Genomic DNA, 27,228 nt, shown 5'->3' with positions numbered 1-27,228 from the left:
AGAGCAATCCAGGATGAGTGTGGGGGAAAATTGAGCGCATGCACATGCGCAGCTGCGGGAAGGAACGCCCGCCTGGTTGAGGACGCAAGCCAAGCAGCAAAGTTTGGTGGGGAAGGACTTTCCAAACTCTTTTATCGCTATGATAAGTTCCTAGATTTCAATGGGGACTATGTTGAGAAGTGGCATTTGGGTCTGGCTTTCAACTGCATGTGGTAAATGTTTTCTCCTATACTTCGTTCATTTTTAATTCCAAAACGTAATCTACTTTCTGGATAGCCCTCGTATAATACTCTTTTATCGCTATGATAAGTTCCTAGATTTCAATGAGGACTATGTTGAGAAGTGGTATTTGGGTCTGGCTTTCAACTGCATATGGTAAATGTTTTCTCCTATACATTGTTCATTTTTAATTCCAAAACGTAATCTACTTTCTGGATAGCCCTTGTATAATACTCTTTTATCGCTATGATAAGTTCCTAGATTTCAATGGGGACTATGTTGAGAAGTGGTATTTGGGCCTGGCTTTCAACTGCATATGGTAAATGTTTTCTCCTATACTTTGTTCATTTTTAATTCCAAAACGTAATCTACTTTCTGGATAACCCTTGTAGTGAGGGAACACTGTGCTCACTGAAGTCCATAAGTCACACTTAAGCAGACTGGATACAACATGGAGTCCTGAGTCTGAACATGCTCAGTATAATCACATGTCTATAAACCCTCCCACACCAAAGAGGTACAGTAAAACTGACAAAACATAATCTACTTTCTGGATAGCCCTCGTATAATGGGCACCTCATTTAGGGTAACAAATGAAGCAGGGCTTGTGTACATTGAGCCGTCACCAGAAGGCAAAGATGCCTCAGCAAGCTTTCTAAACCATTTTGGGTTTTGGAGTATTTGGGGAATTTTGATGTTCAGCTCATGTGCCAGGTTTTGTTTCTTTCTCTTTCCCCCTTTGTATTCTCTATAGGAGAATAAACGGATGAAGCAATGCTTGGAAGAAGAACTGAAGTCTCGGAAAGAGTTGGAGAAGTTGGTCCGGCGGTTGCTGAAGCAGACGGACGAATGCGTTCGGGAAGAACCCGTCCGGAGATCTTCGGTCCTGGCTTGATTTCTTGGACATGAAAGCAGGTATTCCTAGAAAGTCGGATCGTAGCGTTGGATGCCTCTTGCGCTTTATATTTTCGTGTGCCTCTGTGTGTGCATTTTATTTTGTCCTGTTTGGCTTCGTTCGTTTGCCAGCAAGAAAGGAAAGACAACGGCTGCGCTGCTCTTTGGTTTGCCCCATTCAAGAAGTCGGTTTTCCATGCCAATGGCAACCAAGTGATGGTTGCTTGATGAAAATATTCCACTTCTGCCCCTTTGAGTCATTCAAACTTCCGTGACCTCAGTGCGTCTTCTTCTAGGAATATGGACTTTTGCTGTTCTGAATGAAGATTGCAGAGTGGAAACTTCACAGGAAATGCAAAAAAAGAAGCTTTTCTCCGCCTTTCCTTCTTCCTTTTCTTGATTCGTTTTTTTAAAAGATGCCTTTTACTTTATTTATTGATGGGGAAGGAACGGTTTCTTGAACTGCAATCAGGTAAAAACCAAAGGTAATTTGCACTTCGTTTCTCAGATAATCAGGAAAATGAGTTCAATACGTTGTCGAAGGCTTTCATGGCCAGAAGCACTGTGTTGCTGTGAGTTTTCTGGACTGTCTGGCCATGTTCCAGAAGCATCCATTCCTGACGTTTCACCCACATCTGTGGCAGGCATCCTCAGAGGTTGTGAGGTCTGTTGGAAACTAAGCAAGTGGGGTTTATATATCTGTGGAAAGTCTTGGGTGGGAGAAATAACTCTTGTCTTTTGAGGCAAACATGAGTGTTGCCATTGGTCACCTTGATTAATATTTAATGGCATGGGAATCCTTTGTAGGGAGGTGTTAGATGGCCCTGATTGTTTCCTGTCTGGAATTCCCCTGTTTTCTGAGTGTTGTTCTTTCTTTACTGTCCTGATTTTAGAGTTTTTTAAAAAATACTGGGAGACAGATTTTGTTCATTTTCATGGTTTCATCCTTTCTGTTGAAATTGTCCACTGGCCAATGGCAACACTCACAGTCAACTCAAACAGACAAGAGTTCTGTCTCTCACCCTAGACTTTTCACAGATATATAAACCCCACTTGCCTAGTTTCCAACAGACCTCGCAACCCCTGAGGATGCCTGCCATAGATGTGGGTGAAACGTCAGGAGAGAATGCTTCTGGAACATGGCCAGACAGCCCGGAAAACACACAACAACCCAAAATGAGTTCAGTTTCCCCCACCCCAAATAATAATAATAATAATAATAATAATAATAATAATAATAATAATAGATCTGCTGTGATACTTATTTATATCCTCTTGAACACAAGAGATGCTTTTTCCTTAGAATCATCCATTTTTATTCATTACTAGACTCCGAACAAATCCATCCATCAATACAAACTCATCCAGTCCATTAAGATTCAATCCTTGTTTGTGTAACTCTTTCAACGAAGTATTTGAAGAATATTTTGGAAAGAACCACAAACAAACAAACAACCTCCCTGCTTAGTGGCTTTAAAGAGATTTGAATTACCGTATATACTCGAGTATAAGCCGACCCGAATATAAGCCGAGGCACCTAATTTTACCACAAAAAACTGGGATAACTTATTGACTTGAGTATAAGCCGAGGGTGGGAAATGTAGCAGCTATGGATAAATTTCAAAATAAATATAGATACCAATAAAATTTCATTAATCGAGGCATCAGTAGGTTAAATGTTTTTGAATATTTAATGTATTTCAAAGAAAAGCAATAAACTAGCTCTATAAGTAGAAAAGTAGGGGCAACAAAAACAATATGGTATCAATAATAATAATCTAATAATAATAATAATAATAATAATAATAATAATAATAATAACAACTTCATTTGGATCCAACTCTATCTCCCCATGAGGAATCAGGCCGGCTTCCAACATAGTAACAGACAAACATTCAATGCTTATATAAACAATGCAGAGCTAGATATAAATCTATAATTATATATACTAATTTCAGATATGCATTTACCCCTGAAACATTTGCAAATCCCTCTGTGTGTATGTGTGTGCATTTCCCCTACAATATTTGCAAGCCCTATCTATCTATATATATATTCATATCTATCTAGACATGTCTATATATATTTGTGTGTTCATTTCCCCCTGTAATATTTGCAAGCCATATATATATATATATATATATATATATATATATATATATATCTAACTAGACATGTCTATATATATTTCTGTGTTCATTTCCCCCCTGTAATATTTGCAAGCCCTATATATAGGTAGGTAAGAATATATTCATATCTATCCAGACATCTCTCTTTATATAGATATTTGCAGAGACTTGCAAACATATGAGGGTAAATCCATATATAAAAATAATGTATATGTATGGCTACAGATGCACAGGTACATGAATCTGTATGTATAAAGGATTTGCAAAGACCTGCAAAAATATGAGGGGAAAATTCATATATAAAATGAATGTAGATAGATAGATAGTTAGATACACATATAAAGGTACATAGAGATTGCAGAGGCTTGCAAGGGGTTAATGCCTATATCTGTAGGAGAGTTTAACAAATATTTCAGGGGAAAATGCTTTCATAAGATGAATGAATATATATTTTTCTTCTTCCTGACTTGCAAGGGTGTCTTTCTCTTTTCAAAACATTCCCTTGATTTTTCTTTGCAAAAGAAAACACACTGATAAGGGAGGAGAAGAGAGAAATACATCACATATTGCAAGCAATAGTTGCCAGCCTTGACCTTGACCGGATTATAAGTCAGGGGAGGCTTTTTCAGCTCATAAATAAGTGCTGAAAAGCTCGGCTTATCTTCGAGTATATACGGTAAATACTCCTAGAAGATAAGAGATTCTGTTCTGGTTGAATGTGCGAAATATTTCAGATGTTTTCCTTTGCGTGCCGAATTTTGCACAAGCGAACGGGATGAATGTTCCCTCTTTTCCCCTCGTTTGCGTTCCGCGGCTGGAAAGGACATATTTGTTAACCCAAACAATATGCAAATGAACCATAATAATTCCTATGATAATTCCAACCCGCACTCTGCATTCACGCATTGTTGTGTCTTCCCTTTATTACATTTCACTGGTTTGGCTGGCGAAGTTGTATTTCCCCGATAGCTGGAGTAGCATCATTCTTGATGGAATAAAAAGAAGAAACCCAAAAGTAAAGTAGGGATAAGAACTCCCAGAATCCTGGAGATCCTGAATCTTGGCTGGAGGATTCTGGAAGTTACAAAGACAAGTATCCACTATTAAAATAATACAGAAATTGTTTTAAAAGGTAAAGGTTTCCCCTGACGTTAAGTCCAGTCGTGTCCGACTCTGTGGGTTGGTGCTCATCTCCATTTCTAAGCCGAAGAGCCGGCGTTGTCCGTTGACACCTCCAAGGTCATGTGGCCGGCATGACTGCATGGAGTGCCGTTACCTTCCCACCAGAGCAGTACCTATTGATCTACTCACATTGGCATGTTTTCGAACTGCTAGGTTGGCAGAAGCTGGAGCTAACAGTGGGAGCTCACTCCGCTCCCAGAATTTGAACCTGGCACCTTTTGGTCCGCAAGTTCAGAACCTAAACCCATAACGCACTGTGCCACCATTGTTTTAGATGTCATTAAACCTTAATTTAGTTCAATACATCAATATGAATATAGATACTTGCATTGGAATCAAACTACAGTAGAGTCTCACTTATCCAACATAAACTGACTGGCAGAACGTTGGATAAGCGAATACGTTGGATAATAAGGAGGCATTAAGGAAAAGCCTATTAAACATCAAATTCGGTTATGATTTTACAAATTAAGCACCAAAACATCATGTTAGACAACAAGTTTGACAGAAAAAGTAGTTCAATATGCAGGAATGCTATGTAGTAATTATTGTATTTACGAATTTAGCACCAAAATATCACGATATATTGAAAACATTGACTACAAAAATGTGTTGGATAATCCAGAATGTTGGATAAGCGTGGCTTGGATAAGTGAGACTCTACTGTATTTGCAGAGAAGGCATGTTAAAATATAGATCGTTTTGATCCACATTAAAAAAAACCTCAAGAAAACAACTGGAAAAAAAGACTACAATCCACCTGATGAAGACTCTTTTGAGTTGAAACCGGTTGTGGTTTTGGAGTCTACTATCCATAAATAAAGAAACAAGAACAATTATTATACAGTAGAGTCTCACTTATCCAACGTAAACGGGCCGGCATAACGTTGGATAAGCGAATATGTTGGATAATAAGGAGAGATGAAGGAGAAGCCTATTAAACATCAAATTAGGTTATGATTTTACAAATTAAGAACCAAAACATCATGTTATACAACAAAATTGACAGAAAAAGTAGTTCAACATGCAGTAATGCTATGTAGTAATTACTGTATTTACGAATTTAGCACCAAAATATCATGATACAGTAGAGTCTCACTTATCCAACACTCGCTTATCCAACCTTCTGGATTATCCAACGCATTTTTGTAGTCAATGTTTTCAATACATTGTGATATTTTGGTACTAAATTTGTAAAAACAGTAATTACAACCTTAACATTACTGCGTATTGAACTACTTTTTCTGTCAAATTTGTTGTTAAACATGATGTTTTGGTGCTTAATTTGTAAAATCATAACCTAATTTGATGTTTAATAGGCTATTCCTTAATCCCTCCTTATTATCCAACATATTCGCTTATCCAACATTCTGCTGGCCCGTTTATGTTGGATAAGTGAGATTCTACTGTATATTGAAAACATTGACTACAAAAATGCGTTGGATAATCCAGAACGTTGGATAAGTGAGTGTTGGATAAGTGAGACTCTACTGTAGATGATAACAGCGACAACAGTCAACACAGTCATTAAAATAGAGAAAACATTGGACCATTAAAATAGCCAGATAATTTATTTATTTTATTTACATTTATACCCCGCCCTCCTCACCCGAGGGGACTCAGGGAAAAATTTAATGCCCAAAATGCAATCATAAAAACCAAACAATATAAACAGATCCATTCATAACATAGTTAAAACACATTATAAAAACCTTAAAAACGTATATATAATTGATTCCATTCGTCCGAGGGAGACTCTACTGTATATTCATATTGATACTAAATTTAGGTTTAATGATATCTAAAATAATGTCTGCATTACTGTCATAGTGGATACTTGTCTTTGTAGTTCCAGGTGAACCCATTTTCCTTTTTGGATTTTGGGAGTTGCCATCCAACTCCTTCCTTCTTGTCAAGCTCAAACCTTCATGCAAGCTGTCCCAACCTTGTGTAGATGTGGCTGGACTACATCTCCCATCATCCCCGGCTGGCTGGGGATACCAGAGAGGGAAAAGTTGTGATTATACCACTTTGTGATGCTCTCCATTCACAATCTAATGCAGGCATGGGCAAACTTCGGCCCTCCGGGTGTTTTGGACTTCAACTCCCACAATTCCTAACAGCCGGTAGGCTGTTAGGAATTGTGGGAGTTGAAGTCCAAAACACCCGGAGGGCCGAAGTTTGCCCATGCCTGCTCTGATGTCTCTTCTTGGCTTGAAAATGCTTATCGTTTTCCAAAAAAATCCCCAACATTTACTTGCACTGTATGCACCAAATGTTAAAAATCTATATGTAAGTAAGTATGTATGTATGATAAGGAAATGTTAAGGCTGCAATCCTAAAGACTTTGGAGTCACAAATGCTTTCCAAAGGTGCATCTACACCGTAGAATTAATGCAGTTTGGCACCACTTTCGCTGCCGTGGCGCAATGTGATGGGACGGTAAGTCTTGGAGACTACAACTCCCATGCTTTCATAGCGTTGAGCCAGAGCAAAGTTTCTTTTTCATGTCTGGAGCGACTTGACGAAACTGCAAGTCCCTTCTGGTGTGAGAGAATTGGCAGTCTGCAAGGACGTTGCCCAGGGGACATCTGGATGTTTTACCATGGGGAGCTAGAGCTGACAGACGGGAGCTCACCCCGCCCCCTGGATTCGAACCAGCAACCTTTCAGTCAGCAGTCCTGCCGGCACAAGGGTTTAACCCATTGTGCCACCAGGGGGCTCCAGCCAGAGCAGTCAAAGTGGTACTAAACTGCATTAATTCTATAGTGCAGACGAACCTTAGCCCTTTCCGAAAGGAAGAGACACAACTTCCCGATGGGCCTCTGTTGGGTTGTGTTACAAAGGCCAAGGCGATCCTAAAAGGAAGAAAAAGCCATGTCACTCCGATTGCAGTGTTCCCGACGCGTAATGTGTTTACAAAGCTCTTTGTAAATAAGCTCCTTTTATCCCCTTTGGCCTTCCATTTCCTCCCTCTCGTCATATTTTGTTTTATTTTAATGGTTTTAATTTACCGTCAGGACGACTTGTGCAAGTTACACTTTTTTCTAAACTTGTTTTTATTTTGAGCAATTTTTGAATTGTGGTTTTCAACACAATAAAGAAGGGTTTTAAAGAAAGGGAGCGACGCGTGTGTTTTTCTTGCAGTCTTCGTCCCGAAATCTTTTCCCAGAGTTTTGATTCAACCCTGACAGTGTCCGCAAACACCACCAGCTACAGTAGAGTCTCACTTATCCAAGCTAAACGGGCCGGAAGAACCTTGGATAAGCGAATATCTTGGATAATAAGGAGAGATTAAGGAAAAGCCAATTAAACATCAAATTAGGTTATGGTTTTACAAATTAAGCGCCAAAACATCATTTGACAGAAAAAGTAGTGTTATCGACCGCGATTTTGTATGGATTTATCCCGTGAGGGAAATCGGATCCGTATCTCAGCTGAGGGAACGAACCTTGGCGAGCCGGCTGAGAGCAGGAAGTAACCCGGAATATAATTTACCTGAGTCCGAAAGAAAGGAGGCTCTGCCAAGTTGAAGGAAAACCGTCAAAGTGTTTATTAAAACAATTCAATTGAAAAGGACATCCGCCGCGATAGATCGACATGCGAGATGTAATTTTACATTGAGAAATAAAGCCATTTTATACATTTTCAAATTTGACGTCTGTTTGAACTTCCCGCCCCGTCCCTCCGCTCATCTGGCTGCTGATTGGGCAAGGACGCCGCACTAGGCGGGAGTTGGGCTTCCCGCTCTGTGGCCGAGCCAATGAGGAGCAACCCTCGCCTCTGCCAGGGCCAATCAGATTGAGGGAGGCGGGAGTCAGCTAGACAATGGGTTTTGGTGAATGAATCATTGGAGTTATCTTATGCAAAGCGATCACCCGAGGCTAGCGCCTTCCAGGATAATCTTAAGATTATTGCTGTTTTTTGAATAGGGTCATTTGGGATGTCCGGGGTCCTTTACGCCCGTACACAGTTCATGAATACCTTGAGGTATGGCGGAGATGTCAGTTTATATTGACACTATGGGATTACAGAAACAGGACCAGTGGGGAGTCTTCCTTTGGCTCCCCAGGGGTCCAGGATGGGATTGTGGTCAACATTACCATATGAGATACAATCACCCGTGGGGCTGATCCGATCTAAGGTGACACTCTCTATTTATGGGTCATGCAGATGCAAATAGATAAGATTTGACAGTTTATCCTCTTTTGTGCGAAGCCCAGAATCTAGGGTGAGGAAAGGCAGGGATTTCCGGGTCAGCTAGAGTTCAGACTGTGCCTTCATTGATTAAAACATAGCCATTTCACCCCAAAACTACCAAAAAAAGTATTAAATATTAACACTTATAGCTCATTTTCCCTCCCTGCGATAATAGCGCTGATCGGGAAGCTATTTACACAAAGAGCGCTGTCTGACAATCAGCTGATGAGTCGAGGAAAAATGGTCAAAAATTGTTTCTGCTGGTTGTATTTTAAAGACTAAGCGATTATAGGCATAAGTATGAAAAGGGATGATTTTTGGTGTGAAATTGAGTGAGTTCTGAGTGGAAGTATAGGCTGGGGGGGGTTGTAAACAATCTGGCCATATCGCGGGTTTCCTGAGGACCGGGAGGAAATTCAGATTCTCTCCGGCTTTAAAGCGGAGAGTAAACCCGGTTTCCTTTTTTTGTAATATAATATATAAAAAAGGGAAATATATGAATTTGGGAATCTTCCAGGGGACCTATAGACCAAGTGACATTTGGCTAAACAGTTAAAAAAGAATTGATTCCAATATTTCATAAACATATAAGCATACAATTCATGAAAAGTTCATAAACAGCTCAGGCAATTGGAAGTTCATAAAAATAATAAAGTGAAAGCATTCCTATCGATCTCTGTTCTTGGTAGCCCGGCGATTCATAGAACTGAAGACAAGTATATGAATGAGAAGTCCGGTCATTCATAAAAATGAAGATGAATGAATAGGGGAAATTCATCCGGGAGCTCTTTCCGCAGTAGAGATCACAGCTGGTCCTTGAGGAAACTACATTTCCCTTCCAGGGGAGATGGCAGTCCACTACCAACAGCCCTGAGAGATGCTTGTGTCCCTGCAAAGGCAATCCGCCAGCCGTGGGAGCCGGGAAGCGGCTCCGGCTGTAAAAGAGCGATCGGAGCCGGCTTTTTTGACAAACAGCTGATCCGAAGTTTTAAACTGGACCGATTCTGGCGCTGTTGGTGGTCCCGGAACCAGGGGCTTCCAAAAGTGTTAGATATAAAAGATGGGCATGCTTGGAGTATTTTTGGTGAAGTTATGGGTCTAGTTGTTCCGTTCGCCATGTTACGCAATGGCAGGGAGAGCTCAGGAGGCTTCCCGACAGAGTTTGAACGGCGGCTGGGTTAGTGGAAGATAGAAAAAAGGTTTTGCATGCAGAGAGGCCAGAAAAAGGGATACAAAATAACCACTGGAGAGAGCTTCAAGTTAAAAGAAAGGATACTTTTATTGGGGGATTAGTTACAATGTTAGGACTGGGGGGAAAGTGATAAAAGAAATTAATAATAATTCGTTGTGGTCCGTGCACTCTCCTGCTCCGCTGGTGATCCGGATCTGTGGAACTCCCCGCAGCAGGTCAGATGAATTTAAAAGCGGGCGTCTCGGTCATCAGTAGTTCAATGCGCAGTAATGTTATGTTGTAATTACTGTATTTACGAATTTAGCACCAAAATATCATGATATATTGAAAACATTGACTGCAAAAATGGCTTGGATAATCCAGAAACTTGGATAAGCTAGGCTTGGATAAGTGAGGTTCTACTATAAAGGCTTTCATACAGGGACAATTTGCTCCAAGATTTTACGTGTTTCCTCCACCACAGACACCCCAGTGTTCCTGACTCTCCCATTGGTGTGGAATTTGAATGACCCCACTGCCTCTCCTTTAACCCTTTCCTATTATTTATATTATTTATTTGTTATATATTATTATTTATAAGGAGCCCCAGTGGCGAAGTGCGTTAAAGCGCTGAGCTGCTGAACTTGCACACCAAAAGGTCCCAGGTTCAAATCCCGGGAGTGGAGCGAGCGCCCGCTGTTGCTCCAGCTCCTGCCAACCTAGCAGTTCGAAAACATGCCAATGTGAGTAGATCAATAGGTACCGCTCCGGCAGGAAGGTAAGGGTGCTCCATGCAGTCATGCCGGCCACATGACCTTGGAGGTGTCTACAGACAACGCCGGCTCTTCGGCTTAGAAATGGAGATAAGTACCAATCCCCAGAGTCGGACAAGACTGGACTTAACGTCAGGGAAAACCTTTACCTTTTTAATAACGGTGAGGCCGCGGACCATCTTTTCGGTCTAGCGGACCATTGGTGGTCCACGGACCACAGGTTGGGAACCACTGAGTTAGACAGACTAAGGATCTGATTCAAGATGAAGTTGCTTTCAATGTTACTACCGTGTTTCCCCGAAAATAAGACAGTGTCTTATATTAATTTTTGCTCCCAAAGATGCTCTAGGTCTTATTTTCAGGGGATGTCTTATTCTTCAGTGAAGAAGAATTCACATTTATTGTTGAACAAAAAAATGAACATTTATTATATACTGTACAGTAGTTGTCATCACAAACCAGCATAACCAGACAAACTGTGAATCCTATCAAGAATTTCTTGTTACTACCAATATTTCCATGTTCAACAATCTATGATATGTACATTTACCGATCCTGCATGTTCTGGTGTTCTGTTTGGCGGGCCTGCTTCCAAACAAAAACTTTGCTAGGTCTTACTTTCGGGGGAGGCCTTATATTTAGCAATTCAGCAAAACCTCTACTAGGTCTTATTTTCTGGGGATGTCTTATTTTAGGGGAAACAAGATATGTTAACCCTAGCACAATGTTATACAACTACCACACACTTTGGGAGTGGTACGGCGTCACGGCATTGTATTTCAGCTCCTGGGATTAACATCTATATATATAAATGAGTGATGGCATCACGGCGACCCACAAAACAACAAAACTACAGGCCCCCCAACCTCGAAATTTGACAACACAACCCGTCATCCACTCCTCTAGGTTGATACAACAAAAAGAAAAGAAAAATAAAGCCCTAATTAGAGGGAGAGCAATAATTGTTTTTATCCAATGGCTGCCAGTTTTGAGGGCTAATCTCTGCCCACTTGGTCTCCTAGCAACCAACTCAGCCAAGGGACAGCCAGGGTTCAGTTAGGGGACAGGCAGACTTAGGCCTCACTTAGGCCTCTTCCACAGATTATCTAATTTGCACTGGTTTATATGGCAGTGTAGACTCAAGGCCCTTCCACACCTCTATATAACCCATTTATAATCTTATATTATCTGCTTTGACCCACATGATCTTGGAGGAGTCTACGGACAACGCCGGTTCTTCGGCTTAGAAATGGAGATGAGCACCAACCCCCAGAGTCAGACACGACTGGACTTAACGTCAGGGGGAAACTTTACCCTTGACCTTAACGACCACCAATTCCTCAATACTTTATTTCCCAGACCACCGGACTTCGCCACAGCAACGCGTGGCCGGGCACAGCTAGTGAATAAATAAAATAAAATACACAACGAAGAAGAAGGGAGGGGATTATAAATATTATTTGGGACGGGGGACACGGCGTTGCTCCACAAAGCGAGGCCACTCCTCCTAGGAGAGCTCGAACATGCCAAAGTACGTGTTTCCGTGGTCGTAGTTCACTCGAGAGGAGTCCGTGACATTCACAAAGACGGCGTGTCCCGGCTGGAGTTCGACGGCTCTCCCGAGGTGAATGGACTGCAAGCCGCAGACGTCGTCCGCCCCGCCGTGGGTGCCCACACCTTTCAGTAGGAGCTTGTCGGATTCAAAGGGCAAGTGAAGGTACAGGTTGACGCTGAACGGCGAGTGGGGCACCGGGTTGGTGCAAAAGGCCACCTGGGAGTAGATATAGTATCGCCCTCCTCGGGCAACAGTGAGTTTCCCATCTTGGTACGAAAATGCGTCATCCGTTGGGGCGTAAGTGGTCTTCTTCCACTGCAAAACTACGGGAAGGAATAAGTAGAGGTTACTAATACAGTAGTCTCACTTATCCAACACTCGCTTATCCAACATTCTGGATTATCCAACGCATTTTTGTAGTCAATGTTTTCAATATATTTTGATATTTTGGTGCTAAATTCACAAATACAGTAATTACTACAGTAGAGTCTCACTTATCCAAGCTAAACGGGCCGGCAGAAGCTTGGATAAGCGAATAACTTGGATAATAAGGAGGGATTAAGGAAAAGCCTATTAAACATCAAATTAGGTTATGATTTTACAAATTAAGCACCAAAACATCATGTTATATAACAAATTTGACAGAAAAAGTATTTCAATGCGCAGTAATGTTATGTTGTAATTACTGTATTTACGAATTTAGCACCAATTTAGCATGTTAGGACTGGGGGGAAAGTGATAAAAGAAATTAATAATAATTCATTGTGGTCCGTGCACTCTCCCGCTCCGCTGGTGATCCGGATCTGTGGAACTCCCCGCAGCAGGTCAGATGAATTTAAAAGCGGGGGTCTCGGTCATCAGTAGTTCAATGCGCAGTAATGTTATGTTGTAATTACTGTATTTACGAATTTAGCACCAAAATATCACGATATATTGAAAACATTGACTACAAAAATGACTTGGATTATCCAGAGGCTTGGATAAGTGAGGCTTGGATAAGTGAGACTCTACTGTACATAGTATTACTGCGTATTGAACTACTTTTTCTGTCAAATTTGTTGTATAACATGATGTTTTGGTGCTTCATTTGTAAAATCATAACCTAATTTGATGTTTAATAGGATTTTCCTTAATCCCTCCTTATTATCCAACATATTTGCTTATCCAACATTCTGCCGGCCCGTTTATGTTGGATAAATGAGACTCTACTGTACTCTGGAGGACCTAGAAAGTGCCTAGATAAATGTCCTCTTTTGGCTTCCAGTGCAAGGCCAAAAGTCAGTATGGATGGATCTACACTGCCATGTTATGCATTTTCATACTGTAGATTAACTGCATTGAACTGGATTATACGACAGCGTTGAGTTATATAGTCCAGGTCAATGCAGGTAATCTGCATTCTGAAACAGCATTATACGACAGCGTAGATTCAGTGTGTTGCCGAAGACAGAATCACTGGGTTGCTGTGACTTTTCCGGGCTGTATGGCCATGTTCCAGAAGCATTCCCCCCTGACATTTTGCCCACATCTACGGAAGGCATCCTCAGAGGATGTGAGGTCTGTTGGCTGGAAGCAGCCAGGCTTTGAATCTGCAAGGTCATTAAATGCAAATCAAGGTGATCATTGTGTTGTCGAAGGCTTTCATGGCCAGGATCACAGGGTTGTTGTATGTCTTTCAGGCTGTATGGCCATGTTCCAGAAGTATTCTCTCCTGACGTTTCGCCCACATTTATGGCAGGCATCCTCAGAGGCATACCTCAACCCAATTGCAACATTCACACTTTCCTCAAACAGACAAGAGTTCTTTCTTTCTACCAACCTGGACATCATTCCGCAGAGATATAAACCCCACTTGTCTCATTTCCAACAGACCTCCCAACCTTTGAGGATGTCTGCCACAGATGTGGGTGAAACGTCAGGAGAGAATGCTTCTGGAACATGGCCAGACAGGCCAGAAAACTCACAGCAACCCAGTGTAGATTCAGCCTAAGGTCACCTATCAGATGGTGAAATTTTGCACAGCAGAATAGCCAAAGAACTGCCATTGTTGCTCACCTTTGTTGCTGTCCTTCGAACCTGCCAGGTGAATGGTTGCGGATGGCCTCTTGTCACCTGAAACAATATTTTTAAGAAAGCATTTATTTTCCTGTGTTCATTCGTTCATCAAACTCTCATAAACACTTGTATTTTCAAATGGTCATATGACTAGTCAAATAAATAAAATAATAATAATAATAATAATAATAATAATAATAATAATAATACTTCTAGAAATCAGCAAATATCGGTCCTCAAGATGCTGCTGAATTCAGATCCCCAAATCTGGGGATCTGAATGGTTGCGGATGGCTCTGCTGGAAGCTATAGTCCAAAGCCAAGATTGGAAACTCATAAACTAGATACCGTATATACTCGAGTATAAGCCGACCCGAATATAAGCCGAGGCACCTAATCTTACCACAAAAAAACTGGGAAAACATTGACTCCAGTATAAGCTGAGGGGGGTAAATTTCAGAAATAAAAATAGATACAGTAGAGTCTCACTTATCCAACATAAATGGGCCGGCAGAAGCTTAGATAAGCGAATATGTTGGATAATAAGGAAAAGCCTATTAAACATCAAATGAGGTTATGATTTTACAAATTAAGCACCAAAACATCGTGTTATACAACAAATTTGATAGAAAAAGTAGTTCAATACGCAGTAATGTTATGTTGTAATTACTGTATTTACTAATTTAGCACCAAAATATCACGATGTATTGAAAACATTGACTACAAAAATGCATTGGATAATGCAGAATGTTGGATAAGCGAGTGTTGGATAAGTGAGACTCTACTGTACCAATAAAATTACATTACCGTGTTTCCCCGAAAATAAGACAGTGTCTTATATTAATTTTTGCTCCCAAAGATGCTCTAGGTCTTATTTTCAGGGGATGTCTTATTTTTCCATGAAGAAGAATTCACATTTATTGTTGAACAAAAAATGAACATTTATTATATACTGTACAGTAGTTGTCATCACAAACCAGCATAACCAGACAAAGTGTGAATCCTATCAATAATTTCTTGTTACTACCAATATTTCCATGTACAACACTTTATGGTACATACATGATCTGGTGTTCTGTTAGGCGGGCATGCTTCCAAAAAAAAAACAAATTTTGCTAAGTCTTACTTTCAGGGGAGACCTTATATTTAGCAATTCAGCAAAACCTCAACTAGGTCTTATTTTCTGGGGATGTCTTATTTTAGGGGAAACAGGGTAATTGAGGCATCAGTAGGTTAAATGTTTTTGAATATTTACATAAAGCTCTAATTTAACTCTGATCAAATCATGATTCTCATCTTCTTCATTGTAAATGTGCTTATGTATCCTTTTAATAATAATAGAGTAAAATAATACATGTAATAATAATAATAATAAATACAGGAAAATAATACAAGTAATAATAAATAGAGTAAAATAATAAATGCAATAATAATAATAATAACAAGATCAGAGTGAAATAATAAATGTATTAATAACATTAATAAAAATAGAGTAAAATAAATGTAATAGTAGCAATAATAATAGAGAAAAATAATAAATGTAATAATACCAATAATAATAGAGACAAATAATACATGTACCATATATTCTCGAGTATAAGCTGACCCAAATATAAGCCAACCAGGACCCTCACCCAAGTATAAGCCGAGGGGGGCTTTTTCAGTCTTAAAAAAGGGCTGAAAAACTAGGCTTATACTCAAGTATATACAGTAATTCTGAGGACTTTACCAAACTATGTATCCCAAGATTCCAAAGAATGGAGCTATTTGGGATCCTAATAACTCCCAAGTTCGGTCTCCATCCAGCTAACTCAGGTGCATCTACACTGTAGAATGGATGCAGTTTGGCACCACTTTAACTGCCACAGCTCAGTGCAATGGAATTGCGGGAGATTTAGTTTTATGAGGCTTTTAGCCTTCTCTGCCCCAAAGTGCAAACTACAACTCCCAGGACCCCATAACACTGAACCATTGCAGTGAGGTAATGGTAAAGGTTTTTCCCTGACGTTAAGTCCAGTCGTGACCGACTCTTGGGGTTGGTGCCCATCTCCATTTCTAAGCCGAAGAGCCGGCGTTGTCCATAGACACCTCCAAGGTCATGTGTCCACTGGCATGACTGCATGGAGCGCCGTTACCTTCCCGCCGGAGCAGTACCTATTGATCTACTCACACTCTGGGGGTTGGTGCCCATCTCCATTTCTAAGCCGAAGAGCCGGCGTTGTCCATAGACACCTCCAAGGTCATGTGTCCACTGGCATGACTGCATGGAGCGCCGTTACCTTCCTGCCGGAGCAGTACCTATTGATCTACTCACACTCTGGGGGTTGGTGCCCATCTCCATTTCTAAGCCGAAGAGCCGGCGTTGTCCATAGACACCTCCAAGGTCATGTGTCCACTGGCATGACTGCATGGAGCGCCGTTACCTTCCCGCCGGAGCAGTACCTATTGATCTACTCACACTCTGGGGGTTGGTGCCCATCTCCATTTCTAAGCCGAAGAGCCGGCGTTGTCCATAGACACCTCCAAGGTCATGTGTCCACTGGCATGACTGCATGGAGCGCCGTTACCTTCCCGCCGGAGCAGTATCTATTGATCTACTCACACTCTGGGGGTTGGTGCCCATCTCCATTTCTAAGCCGAAGAGCCGGCGTTGTCCATAGACACCTCCAAGGTCATGTGTCCACTGGCATGACTGCATGGAGCGCCGTTACCTTCCCGCCGGAGCAGTACCTATTGATCTACTCACACTCTGGGGGTTGGTGCCCATCTCCATTTCTAAGCCGAAGAGCCGGCGTTGTCCATAGACACCTCCAAGGTCATGTGTCCACTGGCATGACTGCATGGAGCGCCGTTACCTTCCCGCCGGAGCAGTATCTATTGATCTACTCACACTCTGGGGGTTGGTGCCCATCTCCATTTCTAAGCCGAAGAGCCGGCGTTGTCCATAGACACCTCCAAGGTCATGTGTCCACTGGCATGACTGCATGGAGCGCCGTTACCTTCCCGCCGGAGCAGTACCTATTGATCTACTCACATTGGCATGTTTTCGAAATGCTAGGTTGGCAGGAGCTGGGGCTAATAATGGGAGCTCACCCCGCTCCCCAGATTCAAACCGGGCGACCTTTTGGTCAGCAAGTTAACCCATTAACTTCAGAGGATTTTTTCCCCAGGCTATGAATACTCAGAGGCATTTTTGCCCGTTCCTGCCTCTGAAACTCCCCAAAATGAAGGCGACCGCTTACCTTTTTGCATGGCAAGAGCGCTTTCTTGGGGAACCTTTGTTTTGAGAGAGAGAGAAAGAGAGAGAGAGCAATCAATATTATTAAATACAGGATAACATAGAATAACTTACAATATTACAGTATAGTGGTATAGTACAATATATAATGCTAATACGGTATAGTACAATATAGTAATATAGAATGCTAATATTGTGCTAGGCTAATAATATACGAGGATTGAATGAAAAGTAATGCCTCCACCTTCGTTACTTGGGAATATTTTAATAAATCAAACGCAGAAATAATCCTTAGAATGTGCTCTTTAACTACCACTATTCACTTTTCCACATCATCACCAATTTATTTATTTATTTATTTATTTATTTATTTATTTACAGTATTTATATTCCGCCCTTCTTTCTCACCCCGAAGGGGACTCAGGGCAGATCACATTATATATATATATATAGGGCAAACATTCAATGCCCATAAACACATCAAACAGAGACCGAGACGGACAGACACAGAGGCAATTTAACCTTCTCCTGGGGGGGATGTTCGATTCCGGCCACAGGGGGGAGCAGCTGCTTCATCATCCACTCTGACGGCACTTCCTCATTCCAACGTCGTAAATTAGTTAAACTTGCCTCCCCACTTTTATAAGTGGTACCTTATTTCCTACTTGATAGATGCAACTATCTTTCGGGTTGCTAGGTCAGCAACAAGCAGAGGCCATGGGCTGGCCTCGAACTCATGACCTCATGGTCAGAGTGATTTATTGCAGCAGGCTGCTCACCAGCCTGCGCCACAGCCCGGCCCCAATATATTTCTGCCAACAATGAACATGTTTTCTGAAGCCGTCACGGAAGAAGTCGACACTCTGTTTCCGCAACCAGCATCTCACAGTTCTCTCAACGTCTTCATCATAAGCATAATGATATCCCCACAAATCTTCTTTCATTATTAGGAAAAGATGGACTCTCTGATGAGTCTCCTTTGGGTTGACACCTTTTGCTGTCAAGAATTCAATGACTGTACATTGTTTCAGTCGCATTGATCGATTGTCTGCGCAGGGTTCCATACTTAACACTTTAACAACACAACCGTTCAATGCCAAGGCTTTCCGCCAAATGGAACTGTAGAGGAGAGTCTACTGAACAAGCCAGGACCTGCGACAGACCAGGACTGACATCTGGTGAGGAGTTACGAAGGTGGAGGCATTACTTTTCATTCAACCCTCGTAATATTTTGTACGTACATATAACTTGTAAGCCACTCTGAATCCCCTTCAGGGTGAGAGAGGGCAGGGTATAAATGTAGTAAATAAATGAATAAATAAATAATAACCGGTTCAATATATTATATACATTATCGCAAATTCCAATTACCGTATATACTTGAGTATAAGCCGACCCGAATATAAACCGAGGCACCTAACTTTACCACAAAAAAACCTGGGAAAACATTGACTCCAGTATAAGCCGAGGGTGGTAAATTTCAGAAATAAAAATATATACCAATAAAATTACATTAATCGAGGCATCGGTAGGTTAAATGTTTTTGAATATTTACACAAAACTGTAATTTAAGATAAGACTGTCCAACTCTGATTAAATCATTATTCTCATCTTCTTCAATGTAAATGTGCTTATGTATCCTTTTAATAATAATAGAGTAAAATTAATAAATGTAATAATAGTAATAAATACAGTAAAATAATAAATGTAATAACAGTAAAATAATACATGTAGTAACAATAATATCAGAGTGAAATAATAAATGTATTAATAATAATAAAAATAGAGTAAAATAATTGTAATAGCAACAATAATAGAGAAAAATAATAAATATAATAATACCAATAATAATAGAGAAAAATAATAAATGTACCATATATTCTCGAGTATAAGCTGACCCAAATATAATACCAATAATAATAGAGAAAAATAATAAATTTACCATATATTCTCGAGTATAAGGTGACCCAAATATACCAATAATAATAGAGAAAAATAATAAATGTACCATATATTTTTGAGTATAAGCTGACCCAAATATAATACCAATAATAATAGAGAAAAATATTAAATGTACTATATATTTTCGAGTATAAGCTGACCCAAATATAATACCAATAATAATGGAGAAAAATAATAAATGTACCATATATTCTCGAGTATAAGCTGACCCAAATATAATACCAATAATAATGGAGAAAAATAATAAATGTACCATATATTCTCGAGAATAAGCTGACCCAAATATACCAATAATAATAGAGAAAAATAATAAATGTACCATATATTTTTGAGTATAAGCTGACCCAAATATAATACCAATAATAATAGAGAAAAATATTAAATGTACCACATATTTTCGAGTATAAGCTGACCCAAATATAATACCAATAATAATAGAGAAAAATAATAAATGTACCATATATTCTCGAGTATAAGCTGACCCAAATATAATACCAATAATAATGGAGAAAAATAATAAATGTACCATATATTCTCGAGTATAAGCTGACCCAAATATAATACCAATAATAATGGAGAAAAATAATAAATGTACCATATATTTTTGAGTATAAGCTGACCCAAATATACCAATAATAATAGAGAAAAATAATAAATGTACCATATATTTTTGAGTATAAGCTGACCCAAATATAATACCAATAATAATAGAGAAAAATATTAAATGTACCACATATTTTCGAGTATAAGCTGACCCAAATATAATACCAATAATAATAGAGAAAAATAATAAATGTACCATATATTCTCGAGTATAAGCTGACCCAAATATAAGCCAACCCCTCACCCGAGTATAAGCCGAGGGGGGCTTTTTCAGTCTTAAAAAAGTATATACACTATTTCTTGTTTCTTTAGTCAAAGTTTGCCTAAATTGGAGATTTCACTGCCCATGTGCATATGGTTAGATGAAGTCTGGAAATGCTCTTTGGCAGAGGAAGCTGAAGACCTTGCAAAACTACAACTCCCAGCCTTAACATTGAGCCATGGCATCAAACTGCATTCGTTCTTCAGTGTAAATGCGTCCCTTCTCATCCACTCTGAATGCTCTTTGGCTCGAAACGTTCTCTATGAAAGAAGTGATTGCTTGCAAATCATTTTAAAAAGAAAGTACTATTTGCCCTGCTTTTGATCTTTTGCATCTTTTGCATCATGAAAACGCCGGGACCTGAAAGTCTGTATTTAGCAACACAACTACAAGAATGACTTGTCGTGTGTCAGTCAAAGTAGGGTGCGAAAACGCAAAGGGCAAGTGGCAAGCGTCGCATTACTGGTTTCCGCCTTTGTTCCCAATTCAAAGCCCTTTTTCTTGAGAAGCAAGTGTTTAATGCCTGGTAAGCATAAACGGGTTGCAAACGGCATCTTATCCGTCACCATTCATTCCATGTGGGGACATGCATGCTCTTTGGAACTCACTGAGACTTCTGCAAAGGATGCGCATGCAGAGATGCATCCGCCCTGCACCACTAAAGCAGATTTGCACCACTTCCAGGGCTTCGTTGACTGATCCTTGTGGGATCATGTTATTTACCTATTAAGCAGTAGACCCTCTGGATTGTTTTTAGGATTCATTCAGCACTTTAAGTATTACACTTGCTGTATAATTATCCCTCCCTGATAACTTGATATTGCTTTGCACCTTGGCCTGGATCTTTTGACCCAAATCGGGATTTTAATATTATTGTGTATATTGACTTTTATGACTGTTTTTAATCATGTTGAAGTTTTACTGCTCGGTTTAATGTTTTATCTGATTTGTGCTGTCGTGTCTGGGCATGGCCCCATGTAAGCCGCCCCGAGTCCCTCCGGGGAGATGGGGTGGGATATAAGAATAAAATTATTATTATTATTATTATTATTATTATTATTATTATTATTATTATTATTATTCGTCCTATGGAATTCTGGGATTCCTAGTTACAGTACAGCCCTAGTTGTAATAATGGTAGGTTTAAAATGCAAAAGTACTTGACAAAGAAACACACCAAAAAGCAAAAGCAAAAAAGCCTTTGCTTTTTTAGCACTGGCATTAATGCTAACGGGTGAACTATAACTCCCAGAAAGGAAGTTTAGTTCCCGCTAAACCCCCCCAGTAATCAAATTTAAGTATGAGTGCCAAGTTTGGTCCAGATCCATCTGTGTTTGGGTTCACAGTGCTCTCTGGATGTAGGCGAACTACAACTCCCCCAAATAAAGGTGAATTTTCCCCAAGACCTCCAGTATTTTTTCTTTGTCATGGGGGTTCTGTGTGTCCAAGTTTGCCCCATTTCCATCTTTGGTGGAATTCAGAGTGCTTAGATAGAAGGTGAACTATAGTACCTACAACTCCTATAAATCATGGTGAATTCTCTCCAAATCTCTCTAATATGTTCAGTTGCTAATCAATTCCTCTGTTTACTGCGTGCCATAGAAAAGAATAGGAAAGAGTTAAGGGAGAGGCAGTGGGCGGGATCATGCAAATTCCAAACCAATGGAGAGTGAAAGGAACACTGGGAAGTCCGTGGTGGAGTAAAAATAGAAAATCTAGGATGAAATTGTCCCCGTATGAGTAGTGGGCAGTATAGTGTTTATAGAGGACATTGGCAAGGCTCTTATATATGTTTTTACGCTCACTATAACCTGTAATGTCATTGCAGGGATGCCCATTGGTGTATCCTGAGTAGTTGGAGCTATAGCTGTTTGTGAAGGTGGGTGCTTGTCTGTGTAACCACATACACACATACAGTAGAGTCTCACTTATCCAACACTCGCTTATCCAATGTTCTGGGTTATCCAACGCACTTTTGTAGTCAATGTTTTCAATACATTATGATATTTTGGTGCTAAATTCATAAATACAGTAATTACTATATAGCATTACTGTGTATTGAACTACTTTTTCTGTCAAATTTGTTGTATAACATGATGTTTTGGTCCTTAATTTGTAAAATCATAACCTAATTTGATGTTTAATAGGTTTTTCCTTAATCCCTCCTTATTATCCAACATATTCGCTTATCCAACATTCTGCCGGCCCGTTTACGTTGGATAAGTGAGACTCTACTGTACATATTTTCACTTTTATTAAGTCTATAGAGAGATTATTTCTTCTTTTTGCCAGTTGCACGAGACTTAACTGAAAGTCTACATTGTAGTTTTTACATTGCATTGTTTTAATGTTGTCAATTACTTTAGTTCTCAATAAAGAGAGAAAAGCAAGGTATAACTAAATACAGTAGAGTCTCACTTATCCAACATAAACGGGCCGGCAGAATGTTGGATAAGCGAATATGTTGGATAATGAGAGATTAAGGAAAAGTCTATTAAACATCAAATTAGGTTATGATTTTACAAATTAAGCACCAAAACATCATGTTATACAACAAATTTGGCAGAAAAAGTAGTTCTATATGCAGTAATGCTACATAGTAATTACTGTATTTACGAATCTCGCACCAAAATATCATGATGTATTGAAAACATTGACTACAAAAATGCGTTGGATAATCCAGAACGTTGGATAAGCGAATGTTGGATAAGTGAGACTCTACTGTACAACGATGATGATGATTCCATTCCGCTTTTGTAGCTCTATTCCCCTTAATTCTGGATTTTGCAGTTGAGTGAGATGCTAAGGATTTCTGTGCCCAGCAGAGAATCCCAAATCCCAAACTACAAATCCCATTGGCTGGAGCCACAGCACTACAAATACAAGTATTAAAATGTTTTCATGGAATAGCTGCATTGAGTCAGAAATCAGGCTGAATACATTTCAAAGGGCTCCCTTTTGGCTACTAAGCCTTCTCAAGTCTGCGTCCTTACCTTGCTTGTTGGATCCTGCAGATCCTGGAAGCTTTTCAACACCTTTGCACAATCCAGGAGGGTTGCTTCACCGTCTTGTGGTTTTCGGCACTTCTGCAATCTTCGGAGAAACAGAACATCTTCTCCTAAACTCATTTCCTCTCCCACCTGAGAAAAGAGAGGGTTCAGCCTGAAACATCTATCAATGGGCAAGGAGTGCATCTACACTGTAGAATAAATGCACTTTGACTCCACCCGAACTGTCAGGACTCAATGTTATGAGATCCTGGGAGCTGTAGCTTGATAAGGTCTTTTGCCTTCTCTGCCAAAGGTTCTGCATCAAACTACAGCTCCCAGGATCACATAACATTGAGCGATGGCAGTTCAAATGATAATAATAATAATAATAATAATAATAATAATAATAATAATAATAATAAATAATCCAGCATAATAAAAATCCAGCATATCTATCTTGTTTGCTGCGTCATACAATGTCGTCATATCAATAATAATAATAATAATAATAATAATAATAATAATAATAATATAAGAATATGTAAAGCAAAGTGAAGAACCTGCTCTGATTGAAGTCAAAAATCAGAAACTCCTCAAAGCACAGCAGACAAAAAACCAGTACAAGAAAGCCGCACTACAAACTAGAGCTGACAGGTGGCACAACAAAACCTTGCATGGAAAGTTCCTTGACAAAATTGAAGGAAAAGCTGAGAAGGAGAAGACCTGTCTCTGGCTCACGAATGGGACCCTGAAGAAGGAGACAGAAGGCCTGATCCTTGCAGCCCAGGAGCAAGACATAAGGACAAAGGCCATTCAGGCCAAGATTGAAAAATCAGCAGATGACCCAAAATGCAGACTGTGCAAGGAAGCTGACGAAACCATGGATCATATCCTCAGCTGCTGTAAGAAAATCGCACAGACAGACTACAAACAGAGGCACAACTCTGTGGCCCAAAGGATTCATTGGAACTTATGCCTCAAGTACCACCTCCCAGCAGTAAAGAACTGGTGGGATCACAAACCTGCAAAAGTCTTGGAAAATGAGCACGCAAAGATACTGTGGGACTTCCAAATCCAGACTGACAAAGTTCTGGAACACAACACACCAGACATCACAGTTGTGGAAAAGAACAAGGTTTGGATCATTGATGTCGCCATCCCAGGTGACAGTCGCATTGATGAAAAACAGCAAGAAAAACTCAGCCGCTATCAGGACCTCAAGATTGAACTTCAAAGACTCTGGCAGAAACCAGTGCAGGTGGTCCCGGTGGTGATGGGCACACTGGGTGCCGTGCCAAAAGATCTCAGCCGGCATTTGGAAACAATAGACATTGACAAAATTACAATCTGCCAGCTGCAAAAGGCCACCCGACTGGGATCTGCGTGCATCATCCGAAAATACATCACACAGTCCTAGACACTTGGGAAGTGTGCGACTTGTGATTTTGTGATACGAAATCCAGCATATCTGTCTTGTTTGCTGTGTCATAAAATAATAATAATAATAATAATAATAATAATAATAATAATAATAATCCAGCATAATAAAAATCCAGCATATCTATCTTGTTTGCTGTGTCATACAATGTCGTTGTGTCAATAATAATACTAATAATAATAATAATAATAATAACAATAATAACAATAATGAAGAGCAGCGATGGAAAACCTATGACACGCATGTCAGCACTGACACGCCTAGCCATTTTTGCTGACATGCTGCCACATGCAGATTGATTGGATGACTAATGTCTTTTGTGGCCAAATTTGGTGTGATTTGGTCCAGTGGTTTTGTTGTTTACTCCATGGGAATTATGCACATTTATATATATATAAAGTGTGTTAAAGCGCTGAGCTGCTGAACTTGCAGACCAAAAGGTCCCAGGTTCAAATTCCGGGAGCGGAATGAGCGCCCGCTGTTAGCCCCAGCTCCTGCCAACCTAGCAGTTCGAAAACATACAAATGTGAGTAGATCAATAGGTACTGCTCCGGCGGGAAGGTAATGGCGCTCCATGCAGTCATGCCGGCCACATGACCTGGAGATGTCTATGGACAACGCTGGCTCTTCAGCTTAGAAATGGAGATGAGCACCAACCCCCAGGGTCAGTCACGACTGAACGTCAGGGGAAACCTTTAATATATATATATATATATATATATATATATATATATATATATATATCATTCTATTATTATTCTATTATTATTTTAGTATATTACTATATTATTACTATTATATTATTATATTATTATTCATTATTCATGACTACATTGAAACTACAATAGAGAGAAATCAGTGTGGAAACTGCAAGAGGTACCATAGATTGTTGTACATGGAAATAAGGGTAGTAAATAGTTTTTGATTTATTAAATACAGTTCTATATTACAATTATATATTTTTGTTATTTAAACTATATATATTGTGAAATGATGGGGTTTTTCTCGAAGTGACACACCACCCAAGTCATGCTAGGTTTTTTGGTGAATTTTGTCACACCAAGTGCAAAAAGTTGCCCATCATTGCCCTAGCTCATATTTGAGTGCCAACTCAATGGGTTTGGCTGCCTTGGCCAAGGCCATTCTAGATACGGAAGCTGCATTTCTAATGGAACGGCATCTTCCATGACGTGATGTCCTCTTAAACATGCCAACTTTGCCCAATGTTGGATGTTAACCAATGCATGGCAGACCGTCAGGGAACTTTCCAGAGTCTCAGGAACTATTCTTTCCTAGGAGTTGATGGAGCTGAATCTTCAGAGATAGATGGGCCAAGGATCTGACTCAGTTGGTGTCCTGTGCTTCTTAGGGCACATCAATTGAGCCTGTGCGCTCCGTTGGATTTCTTTCCGGAACATATCCATATGTATGGATGATTAAGTTCCATTATATAGGATCATTGTGTCCCTTGTATAAAATGACACAGTCAAGGTTTGTGTTTTGGGATATTTTCAAGCCATGGGTGGTTGAATCTGAGGATGCAGAATTTGTGAATCTGGAGGGTCAACTGCACAATTTTGACCTTCTAGGACAACAAGGGCAAACTTCGGCCCTCCAGGTGTTTTGGACTTCAACTCCCACAATTCCTAACAGCCGGCAGCTAGGGAATAGCTAGGGCAAAGACCCATAGCTTTCAGTATCTCACAGATGGAAAAACAGACAAAGCAAGATCAGAAAGTGGTCACATTGGGGAAAGTTATTAAGAAAGAAGAACACAAGAGCAAGGGCATCTAAGTGTGATTGGGGTCTCCAAAGGTCTCCATCCAGCTACAAATGGTAAATCGAAGATGGCATCCAACACATAAAAATGTGGTTCCTTTTGGATCCTCTCCCGACCAAACAACCAATGCCATCCAAATGTTTTGAGAGTTTAGGGCCTCTAAAGGTCTTGGATGGTAAACCAAACATGACCTCCTTTTGATCAGAATTTGGTTCTTCTTGGATCCTGTTCTGATAGAACAACCAATGCAATCAAAATGTTTTAAGCTCTTCTTAGGACCTCTAAAGGTCTCCATCTGTCCTTGGATGGTAAGCTGAAGATAGAGAACATGGTTCCTCTCGGACCCTGTCCTGGAAACTCCATCCGCAGGTTTCAGCCTTACCTTGTCCAGCTTCATGTGTAGATACAACCCAAATAAAGCCGTCCCGACCAACTGCACAATGACGAAGGCGCCAATGAGGCCCAGGAAGGTTTTCATGGTGACGGTTGAGCCGGAGGGCCTGGGGCTGGGAGGGGAGTATGCGTCTCCGGCTTCCATGCGTCTGGCGCCTTCCAAAGCCTTGGCCGTGTGAGGAGCATCAAGGCTGCCTTGGCTCTTAGGTGCTGCGCAAGGCAATGAGAAAGGTAACACATCACTGTGCCTGCCCACAACTTCCTGGGGAACAATCGCATCTTCCATTGTGGGGAGATTTGTTCACAACCTTCTCCCACAACAACAGCACAAAACAAATAGCTGTTTCGACTCGGCGTTTGAGGCTCACGTCAGTTGCAACCCAAA

The 27,228-nt window shown here is 40.2% G+C and overlaps 2 protein-coding genes across 5 annotated transcripts in view; one reads left to right on the top strand and one right to left on the bottom strand.

The window, feature by feature from the left end:
• Nucleotides 1-8,077, top strand: part of arhgef6 (Rac/Cdc42 guanine nucleotide exchange factor 6) — an 86,222-nt gene extending 78,145 nt beyond the window's left edge. For 2 of the 4 annotated variants that reach the window (XM_062963691.1, XM_062963694.1), the window contains one exon: nt 974-7,543. In XM_062963691.1, coding sequence (XP_062819761.1) covers nt 974-1,114 — 141 coding nt within the window. In that variant the 3' untranslated portion in view covers nt 1,115-7,543. Of the gene's footprint in view, nt 1-973; nt 7,544-7,571 lie in introns of those variants that run through there. The other 2 variants (XM_062963693.1, XM_062963692.1) reach the window with 2 other exon arrangements.
• A 1,801-nt stretch (nt 8,078-9,878) lies between these two features.
• cd40lg (CD40 ligand) lies at nt 9,879-27,149 on the bottom strand. The gene is made up of 5 exons (XM_008121484.2): nt 26,833-27,149; nt 23,236-23,382; nt 17,420-17,453; nt 14,179-14,235; nt 9,879-12,446 (listed from the first exon to the last, which is right to left on the bottom strand). Exons 1-5 carry the CDS (start codon nt 27,127-27,129, stop codon nt 12,076-12,078), a joined length of 906 nt encoding a protein of 301 aa, XP_008119691.1. The 5' UTR covers nt 27,130-27,149; the 3' UTR covers nt 9,879-12,075.
• Between the last annotated feature and the right edge of the window lie 79 nt (nt 27,150-27,228).

The sequence above is a fragment of the Anolis carolinensis genome, unplaced genomic scaffold, assembly GCF_035594765.1.
Source record: "Anolis carolinensis isolate JA03-04 unplaced genomic scaffold, rAnoCar3.1.pri scaffold_12, whole genome shotgun sequence".
In the NCBI taxonomy this organism is placed as follows: domain Eukaryota; kingdom Metazoa; phylum Chordata; class Lepidosauria; order Squamata; family Dactyloidae; genus Anolis; species Anolis carolinensis.
Note: the sequence above shows the minus strand (reverse complement) of the source record. Positions and strands in the feature narration are given on the sequence as shown.